Source organism: Sardina pilchardus, chromosome 24 (assembly GCF_963854185.1).
Source record: "Sardina pilchardus chromosome 24, fSarPil1.1, whole genome shotgun sequence".
Lineage (NCBI taxonomy): Eukaryota > Metazoa > Chordata > Actinopteri > Clupeiformes > Clupeidae > Sardina > Sardina pilchardus.
Genome location: NC_085017.1, coordinates 27,392,463 through 27,403,143, shown reverse-complemented (window position 1 = coordinate 27,403,143; position 10,681 = coordinate 27,392,463). Strand labels below are relative to the sequence as shown.

Here is a 10,681-nt window from a genome sequence, read left to right as displayed (position 1 = left end):
TGGTCTTTTTTTCTGAGTCATGTTGTAGTGGGACTTGTCTGTTTTGGTCAGCATTTACATGTCTGAAGCATCTCTTGGATAGATTAACTGAATATTTTTGCTGCCTCAATTCATACTTATCAGCTAGGTTTACCCGACAGCTATCATTATTGTTGTAAAGTCTGGTTACTCCACCACATTTGGATCTCCATTCAGACAACTCTTGACTCAGTCATTGTGCGGTAATATCTTAAAATGACTATTACAGCTCATTCTGTCTTGATGACGTAATGTCATGCCGCCTCTCTCTTGGCTAGTAACTGGTCTTCCCGGTCTTCCCAGGCCTTCCCTGTCATTCCTGATCTCCCATGGTGCACGTCTAGCTCTTCTCCGTTTGGGACCCATCCCTGCCCCCGCTCCTCCAGAGCACCATTTTGCTTGTGTGTTCCCCTGTTCAGTCCTCAGACTCCTCAAGCTGTATCGGGCTCGTCTCTCCTCCACAACCCCTCACACAGCGCGCTCCTGTGCATTCCTCTTTCTGAAATCAATAGACTGCTGGTTTGCCGTCACCCCCTCTCCCCCAGTCTAATCACCCCTCTTTGCTGTTCATTCTCACCCCCCCCCCTTATCATGTTTTTTTCCATTTGCCTTCCATAGCCGCCTTACCTTATGGCTCCATCAATCTCAACGTGATCTGCTCCACCTGTCTGGCCTCTACTGGTGTGATTGTCTCGGTCTTAGTCCATATAACATTGCAAGGGCCTCTACTGTTTATCCATATCCTGCTGTTTGGTGCATTACCATGTAATTTACTCGTGCCTGTCAGGTCAACAGAAATTGAAATTTGGTACAATTTGATTCACTCGGACGGAGATTTTGCCATTCAAAGGTCAAGGTCACTGTGACCTTGTTTACATCCAAAGAGGTATTTCATGTAACTGGAGAGAGGGAGTTATTTCAATGGCTAGCTTTCAATTTGCTAGGCTATATACTAAAGCCAACAATATACCTAATTAGCAGCCACTCTAGTGTGTGTAATACTAATGCTTGATGTGTCACTAGTGTGTTTGTGGTCAGGAATCAGTAGGATTGAAGACGAATGAGACAGAAATATTCTGATAAAGCCTGAAATAAAATGAAACACTTCCAAGCACTTCTAGCCAATGCACGTGAATTCACAATGGAATAAAAACTACCCATAAACACTTGTTTGGACAGCTGCTTCTTGAATAATGAGCATCCATTTCAATCAATCTGACATCGCTGTCAAAACACTGCAAAATTTACCTTGCAAACCTTTAAAATACGTAGTGAAGTGAGTGAGTAAGTGAGAGAGGGAGTGAGGGAGTGAACAAGTTTTTTTTTAAAAAAAATGTTTTAATTAGAGCTTACAGTATATGCAGGCCAGTATGCTGTGCATCTGTGTTTTGTGCAGGTGGACGCATGTTTGTGATATCATACAGCTTCAGGAGGAAAGAAAAAGGTTTCTCTGAATGCTGGCTACTGCATAGTAGAGTAGTGAGTTGTATGCTGTAAAATAAAACTGAGAAGAGTGATGCTAAGCACAGCAGAACTGTGTGTGCTGCCATAAAAAAATGGACTGTCTGGTCCATAAAAGAGAGTGCTTATTAAATTATTTTAAACAATGTCGCACGAGTTGGATGTTCCTCAACAAAGACTAACAGAGTGAGTGAAAAAAAGTGTGGGAAAGAGTGAAGAGAGAGTGATGGAGAAAGCTGTGTATGTGGTCGTGAGGTTGGGGACTGAGAGTGAGAGAGACATTTTGTTGGTCAAGTTTGTGTGTGTGTGTGTGTGTGTGTGTGTGTGTGTGTGCGTGCGTGCGTGCGTGCGTGCGTGCGTGCGTGTTGTGTGTCTGTGTGAGTGTGTGTGTGTCTTTATAGCTAAATGAGACCACGTCACATGTGATCCTGTGTGCCTTCGTCTCTAGCTAATCAGGCTCATCACATTTCTTTGTCCACTTTTGAGATTTGTGGTCATTAGAAACTAGCTTCAACTTGATTTTACTTTCCTATCAGTGATGGACCAGTCACTGTCTCTCATGCACAAAGTGCAGTGTTCTCTCTCTTTCTCTCTTTCTCTCTCTCTTTCTCTCTCTCTCTGTGTGTGTGTGTGTGTGTGTGTGTGTGTGTGTGTGTGTGTGTGTGTGTGTGTGTGTGTGTGTGTGTGTGTGATATGAATAGGTAGTGACCCCCACACCGTCAGGGGTGGGAGGAAAAATGCGAGTGAGTTGTGTGTAAAGCTATTAGCGACAGCTATTAGGGGTTGAGCATCATCTCTGGAGATCACATATAGATTTCCCCTTAACCCACACACTGAGGGATGGCCCAGAGAGAGAGAGGGAGTGAGAGAGGGATGAGTGGAGTAGTAGAGGACATGGAGGGTGTGATAGAGGGGCAGACATTCACCTTAAGATGTAAAGACGTACTCAAATTTAGGCCTGTTCATTTTACTACAACTTTGATGTTGTGTTTTGATTTCCGAAGTGAACAATAAAAAAAATTTCCAGAGAAAAGTATTTGGCCTGGCTATAGACCTACTGTATGTATGTTCTGACTTCTCTCTGCAAGGGACCATTTGTGTCCACTCTCTTTCTCTTTCCCTCTCTCTATCTCTTCCTCCTTTTCCCTCTTCCTCTCTCCCCTTCCATCTCTCCTGTTATGTGCAGCATTTTGGTTCAGGTCAGAGAGAGGACACCACTTGCTGGTTAATGATGAACTATTTCCATTATACATCATATTTCCATACACTGCAGAGCTGACAGATATGCTGAGAGAGATGGATTCGATGCCGTCACGACGGCACATTGATTTCGGGTGCATTTTTGTTGCCGGTGGACGGTAAAGATGCTAAATGTCTGCTGACAGACATGCTGGCAAGTTCCATCCCCCCTCTTGCAACCCCCACACCCTAAGCTGTACGCAACATATGCCTACACAGCACCCACCGTTAATGTGCAGATAGAACAGGCTTGTGAACTGTGCCTTAATGGGTATGGGGTGTCTACAGTATGTGTGTGGATCATTCGCTCTGTGGTCCTTATATCTGCTTCAGATCATAATTCTGTTACTTTGAAACAGATCCATGAAACAAATGTGAACCTGGGACTACATACTGTACATACCCCATCCCAAAAATAGGATCTTAGACTGGAGTAAAACTTCTGTCTCTTCTTACCCATATGGTTTCCATATACATATACTATGCATATATTATATACTTTCTTTCTCATGAAAAACGGATAATAATTGACCATGTATCAATCACAACCTTATGTCAGTTTGGATGAGAGGAAAAAAAGTATAATGGTAATGCACACAATGGATCTCAAATGTAATTTATATGCTCCTTTAGATTTGTATATAGGCCTAGCAGACGTTTATGTCTGTTTGTCAGCACCGCCTGCCTTGCCTACGTCACGCTGATGAAGACACCAGCAGAAATCAACATGCTGCACACTCAGTTGATTTAATGCGGTGTTCGCTTTTAAATGCTGTTGGAAGGACGTTTAAGCAGATGAACCCTACGACTGGTGCAAGCGCACATTAGTCTCCCATTCGTCATCATTAAACCACTGCGCACTCTTTTCACACATCCCTGTCCCTCCCCTCTCTCGTACCCTGTACACCTACATCAAATATGTGGGGGTCCTAATAGCTTCACAGACAGCACAGCTGAGTTACTCGCTTCCCCGCATGTAGCCTATTGTGGGACTTTCATGCCTTATGCTCATGCCTAACTGTTGTGGTAGTGGATTCTATATTCACACCCAGACCACTGAGATAATTTGTTACCCATGCCTGTTTGCTTGTGTTTGGTTGTCAGGTTTCCACGGCCAATCAATGTAGCTGTTGTCTCTCTCTCTCTCTGGTTTAGGAGTGTTTTTGTTTGTTTGTTTGGTTTTGCTTATGTAGGGCCTATGCTCAAGAATAATTCGGTTAATCATGCACCTGACTCTGCTTCCAGAATTAAACCTTTTCCTTTCTACTATCAATAGATGGCAGGCAAGGGTACGATATTAACAAAATGCTGTCAAATCACTCTGTTAACATTTTTATTTAATAATTTTGGCCTGATGACAGGCTGAAATAGTTGAATGCCTACATTATACTTGGCACCAGCTTTTCGTCGAGCCTATTAGATATCTCTCAAATGGAATAGACTATTATTCCAACCTTATGCATTTCAATCAAGGAGGACACATGGACAAGAGCATCTTTTAATAAGGCTATCAATCAAGACAGATCTGCCTGCTCCGTTGGGGACTGTGGAAGATGGGTTGCGTGATGGGGCGGCGAATCCTTCTAGTGGGCGATCATAAAATGGAACAAACAGTTAGGGTGTGGCAGTAAGACACACATGTGCACGCACACACGCACACACACACACACACACACACACACACACACACACACACACACACACACACACACACACACACACACACACACGCGCGTGCGCGCGCGCGCGCAACGCGAAAATTGGATGGCTGATTTGATCTTGGTGCGTGTGAATAGCCTGACTTAATCTTACTGGTTGCTTGTATAACCTATCTTGGATGCCAGATATTTGCAAAATAGCCTGAACATTGTTTCACAGTTGTGAGGATATTTTTGTGGCAACACCATATGAGACCTTCAGTATGAAAAGCTAGGCGAAAAACAGTCCTTGATTGATGGATGGATGACTTATCGATCACCTTCCAGGGCGGTAGGCCAAACCTATTTGTGCAACACACACTTCAGTGTGATGATTTATGAATGGCGTAAAAGAGAGGAAGGGAAATATGCGCCAGCCCCAGTAATCACTTTTCTGCCCAAACAATTGCCTATTGGAGGTGGTTGCAGCGACTCCCCTTGAAAGTTATAACGGATGCATTTAATGTGGGAATGCGCGGGACTAAATATGACGCGCAAAACGTCAAACGTCAAAAATCATACGGGACAATATACAGTCACAAATCACGAGGCAATTTGTTGTGTGGACAATATTTCAAATATCTCAAATTATTTAAGTTGCCTAGAGATTAATGCTTTCAGATAAACGTTGATTAGATGACCAGACCTTGCTATGCCTCCAAAAATAATAAATAAATAAAATAAAATAAATAGATAAATAAATCTGACTCGAGCTCGTCTAGTATCGTAAATGTATAGGTTATGTATTTATCTCTATTGCATTTATACAATTGTGTAGGCTTCATCTCATCTTCTGCGCCTGAGACTGATCTCCTGTCTGACTGGCAAGTTTGCCAAAGAAAGGAGCTAACGACTTCTATCCGCGTTGACAGAGCCGTAGTGATTGGTAAAGAAGTCTGTTTTAGTTGTATGGAATTTTCTTGGAAATGTAGTCGTTTTGTTTTATAGAATGGAATTCCCAGCGCCTGCCATAGGGACGAGACTGGTATAGGGAAACACAAGTATTCGTTTATTAACTGGCTGGCTGAGACGGGTTGCTCCACATATCAAGCCACTGATTACCATCTCCCTCTGTCTGTCTCATTTCTCCCCAAATCCCACTCTTATTTCCCTCTCCTCCTGATGTAGGCAACTGAAGCTCAAGTGGGCCGCTCCTTGTTCCCCTGACGCCTTGTTAGCACCTCACCAGACAATCCTACATGCATATGCCACATTTACATGAATTCAAAATTCAGATATTCCCCTTCCCGCATACATCAACCCTTATTTTTTTCCTAAGCATCTGCATGGGCGTCAGGCCTCTGCCAACCAGGGGCAGCCTAATGAGACTTGAATGGGCCATATGAAAAAGTAATACCAACAAAGCTTTATTGGCCAGTATAGGTCAACTCAGACAGGAGTGCAAGGTTCACAAACAACACAGCCAGCTCGCTTAATTTATCACACACCCCAAGGTCCACTGGTATGCCTACATTAGGCTTTAGCCTGCACTTGTTCTGATTTGAATAAAATATAAATAGACTACGCATATTTTCTATTACATGAGATTGAAATTAGTCTGTAATAAATTGAAATATATTTAATACTCAATCATTCTAGTCTATGTTACCAATGCAACTTCAGATAAGGCTCGTAGCCTACAGCAGGCCCATTTCAGAGGGCTAAAACTGTGTTCATGAGCACAGCGGTATCCGAGTTCTTTCAGTTCATTCATTGCAAATAGAGGACGTCTCCCCCGTGCGCAGAGGGTTGATAAAGGAGGCCTTGCTTTTCAAATGTTCGTGTTAATTAAATAGGCAGTGGACCTACTGCTTCTATCTTGTCAGAGGCACTTCCTCTCTCTGGTCCAAAGAGACGGATGATGACTTGCTCAAAACTGCAGGTGAGAACGTAAGGAAGGTGTCTGTCCGGCTTGCGGAGGAACAAGTGAAATCCATGCTGCGAGGCCGCTGCGGAAGTCCGTTGGTTTGTCCGCCGGTGCCATGGCACGCCAGACAAGAGCAGGGGGTCTCACCGGGTCCAAGTCCGTGGCTCGCCCCCGTGTTGGAGTAGACTGCTGGGTGACGGAAACAGAACAGCTCGGGTCGAGGGTAGGGGTGAGCGAGAACACGAAAGCTATCCAGTGAGCGTAAGGGATTGGCGAACGGAGAAGTGGCTGAGGCTGTGGTCGTGCCCACTCCGCCGATGGGTGAGTAGTAGGGAAGAGGCAGGTGGGATGGGAAAGGGTACGGCAAATTGCCTGTGGTGGCGGCATGGCCCATCATATATGTGTAAAATGCTGGGTCGGCCGGATGTGGCCATGTCATGGCGAGACGCTGTCGCTTGTCCTTCATTCTGCGGTTCTGGAACCAAACCTGAAAAAGAAATTGCGCAAAGGCTGTTAGTCTAGGCTTTGGCAATGACATAATTATCTAGCCTGAATAAACACAAGCCAACAGACATGTTACAACTGCAGTGACATTTGCAGTTAAATTAAGTATTATCTTTCACGTCATGAAAGAAATATAGTCTCCATATTGTAAATGTAAAAGAATCTGGCCTGTACATTACTTGCACAATTACTTGCTCAATTCTATAGACTGAACAGCTACGTAATGAATGAAAATGCTTCAGTTAAGCTTCAGTAGGCCTATAAGACATGGGCTTAGACCGGTTGGCAAAAGTGTAGGCCTATCAGTATCAATCTGAGGCCACAAGCCATTTACCTAGACAATTCAATTTCAGTCTTACAATATTAAATGAGGCCTCTATTCTTTCAGAATTATAACTTACCTTTATTGTGGTCTCCGGTAGATTCAAGGAAGCCGCGAGCTCGCACCTTCGTGGTCTTGAAACATAATTCTCTCGATAGAATTCTTTTTCGAGTCGGGCGATCTGCTCCCGCGTGAAGGCTGTCCGGTACCGTCGCATCTGGTCGGCTCCGTAGGGGAGTGCACCCGGGCTTGAGTTCATCTTCCCAGTGTTCAAGCTCTCGCTGTTGTGGCTTGTAACGTCGACATCTTTGCCTTTAGTTAATTAAAAAAGGAGACATATTGTTTAAAATAAGATTTAGCATGCGCAATATATGCAGCACATGTCTAATATAATTATTCCTCTGCAACAACGATGTTCATGTCTTTTTTTAATTTATTTATTTATAATAGGCCCTGAACACAAGCTGCTTCGAATGCAATCGAATGATTCATATCCATATCACGGTTGGCCTACAACAACATGATCTTCGAAGCCCTTGGTAAATTAACTTTCATTTATGTGTACGGAGAAGAAATTCGTTGAATAGGCCTATGTCTCAAATCAACATACTTAATTAATATGACCTTTTCTTTGAAACAGATATTTGATTCTGATTTAACACCTCTCCCTTAAACTATTTCACTCAACTGGAATGCAGGGCCATCACGCTAATGATGAAATGTAGCCTACAACTTGCTACATCCTATTGGATCAATGGATGAATTGGATCGTTTCACTACGCAAAGAAAGGAAAATATAAATGAGAATTTAATTGTGCATGTAGGTATTAGCCATTCGGTATTGAATGCCTAGAATCACATTCCAGGCGAAGTTATTCTGAAGCTGATAATGCTTGCTGATAACCTAATACATAATAATAATAATAACAATAGCCTAATAATGATGATAGTAATAATAATAATAATAATAATAATAATATTGTAACAACAACAACAACAAGAGCAATGATAACAGGCCTAATAATGATAAAAGGCTAGAACAGTAGAGAATAGAAGAACAGAACCACCACCATAACTGTCAAAAAACACTAAATAATAATAATAATAATAATAATAATAATAATAATAATAATAATACTTTCTGGATAACATGGGACTTTCAACCGAATGTCAAATATGTTCACCATTCGATAAAGATAACAGTTTTTAAGCTCACTTATCACAGTTATCCAGAATTAAGGCCTGTATTGCCTATATCTGTCACGTTCATGTGTCTGCGTTTGTCTGAATTGTTATTTGCGCATATTGTGCCAGTCTGTCTGTGATATGAAGGCTGTGAGTGTGGTTAAGGATGAGAGGGGAGAATGTTCCCTGTAGCCTACCTTGCTTGTCCGGGTACTCCATGTCAGTTGTGCAGCTGACATCTATTTCCTCGTAGAAGTCGGACTCCTCGCTTGAGCTGGTCGGTTCTTTGTTGGGACGTTCCGGTTTATCACTGATGATCGGTGAGGGTTTGCCTGCCGGCCTTGTATCTCCGTATTTCCCATTCCGTGGACCCTCCATCATGACTGCCTCTGATCCGCTCTGCAAGTAAGATGGGGATCTAGGACTGGAGCAAGTCCCGTGAAGAGCCTTCTGGTGCGGTTCCCGTGCGGGGCTCCTGGTAGTGTCCGTCAATTCTGCTCCGGATATGGCACCACGCACCAAAACCTGACCGTTCTCTGTGCGCTGTACAATATCCCTTGTGATGTCCATTTCAGGCGCGCAGCGGCAAACGATATGAAAGAGAATGTCCGACTCTGTCTGGTGCACACAACGAGAGCGGGACTGACTCAGCGAGAGGGGGGCGGACGTGTTGATCCTGTGGTGCGACAGCACAGGAGTGCGACGCGACGCAAGCTCTGGGTGGGATCACCATTGACTCCCTCCGTTCCCCTCGACCTGTCATTTTAAAGAGAGCGGGACGCGAAAGAGAAACCTCGATGACGCCACGCGTCGATGCGACATGACTAAACAACCAGGGCACGAGCTACAGCTGGAATGGGTCAATCGACTCAAGTAATAACGATAGTGCTTAAGTCATAGCCTGCTAAAAAGGGGGTTGGAATCTGGTGTTTCTTGAATGAGCAAACGAGTTCTAAAACTGTTTCCAAGTGTTAGCTATGCTTTAAAGATAGCCTACTCCATTCTGCAACGCATATCTGTCAGTCTGTGTCTGTCAGCTCCTTTCCCCACTTCATCTCAACATATGTGTGCTGAGCGAAGCCACTTAGGAGGGATGCTTGAATCAATCCAATCACAGAATGTTTTTCTAATAAATTAATGCAAAAGAGAGAGAGGCCGAATTAAATTGACAAAGTTTCCATTTATTAAAGCAATATGGGGGGGGGGGGGGGGTATAGGCACTGTAGGTTAACATTATATATTATTATGTCACATTAAACATTATAATAATATAACATTATTATATGTAATGTATCTGTAATGTATGTCATTATACTGTGGGCCTATCAATACTTTGCCACTGGCAGTCAGTTATGGTATATCAGTGACAATGTGGGTATGGATGGTGGGTGACAAGAGGGTATGGTTTGTGCCAATGTGGCTCTTTTCCAAATCTGATGACACAGACAAGAAACAGACCCAAAACAACTGGATAGTTGAGGATTTAGTTTGCACCTATTTAGTTTGTACAATTGTTAGACATTCTCCAGTGTCTTCCATTAGTCGCCACTTGATGACAAGATAGGACTAAAGCACAGTCTTGAGGGGTTGTTGTTTTATTTCAAAAGTGCACAGTACACAATCATGCACCTGGGCTCCACTAGGCTAACTTATTAAGTCTGGTTGAAGTTGATCTCCACATGATGTAGAAAGACAGTAAACATGGGGACAAAGATTGGATGGAGATTTTTCAAAGCTGTTGGATAGTGGAGAAAATCCTCCCTGCTGCAGTTAGCGATTGCGCAGGAAACCATGTCTGTTTGTTTATGTTTGTATTTAAATGTGTTAGCAGACACTTTTTTCCAAAGCAACATACGCTATACTGTAACCAAGGACCTAACAAAACATGCCAGAGAGGTAGTTCACTCCTCACAGTACTCCCAGAGAAACTCTACTTAGCGCTTCATTTTTGTTTGGGGAATGGCTGCCCTCACTTTGTTAGTTTTCACTGTGCCGCCTATAGAGGCCAAGGTGTCTTTTACAGTGTCTACACAGAATGGGCATCTAGCGGGTAAAGGGGAGGGAGAGAGAGAGAGAGAGAGAGAGAGAGAGAGAGAGAGAGAGAGAGAGAGAGAGAGAGAGAGAAAAGTTGTGCCAGTCAGACCAGACAGAAAGCATGCGGAACAAGAAGGGCTCAGGAGAAGGCTTTAATACATCCAGCATCCAGAAATGATTTCACAAAATGCCCCTGTGCAACAAATCCTGTGTAAATCCTGCTCCTGTTCAATACTGTAGCCTGGCCTGCTGGTTAAGTCTGCACAGAGAGGGTTAAAGCGGAGTCAGTAATGAAGGATCTTTGGTCTGCATCAGCAGCCTACACCTCTTCCCTGAATATGTACGAGGTCCTCT

At 43.4% G+C, this 10,681-nt stretch overlaps 1 protein-coding gene across 1 annotated transcript; it reads right to left on the bottom strand.

Annotated features, from left to right (window-relative positions):
- Positions 1-5,822: 5,822 nt before the first annotated feature.
- On the bottom strand, positions 5,823-10,284 carry evx1 (even-skipped homeobox 1). The gene is made up of 3 exons (XM_062529597.1): positions 8,491-10,284; positions 7,188-7,420; positions 5,823-6,769 (listed from the first exon to the last, which is right to left on the bottom strand). The coding sequence occupies exons 1-3, from the start codon at positions 8,861-8,863 to the stop codon at positions 6,230-6,232; spliced, it is 1,146 nt and encodes a 381-aa protein (XP_062385581.1). The 5' UTR covers positions 8,864-10,284; the 3' UTR covers positions 5,823-6,229.
- Between the last annotated feature and the right edge of the window lie 397 nt (positions 10,285-10,681).

Excerpts from the sequence above, each read along its gene's own strand:
- evx1 (XM_062529597.1), bottom strand. The coding sequence starts at position 8,863 with ATGGACATCACAAGGGATATTGTACAGCGCACAGAGAACGGTCAGGTT. Across the intron at positions 7,421-8,490 it reads GGAGTACCCGGACAAGCAAG|GCAAAGATGTCGACGTTACA; the intron begins GTAGGCTACAGG and ends AATTAACTAAAG. Across the intron at positions 6,770-7,187 it reads TACCGGAGACCACAATAAAG|GTTTGGTTCCAGAACCGCAG; the intron begins GTAAGTTATAAT and ends TTTCTTTTTCAG.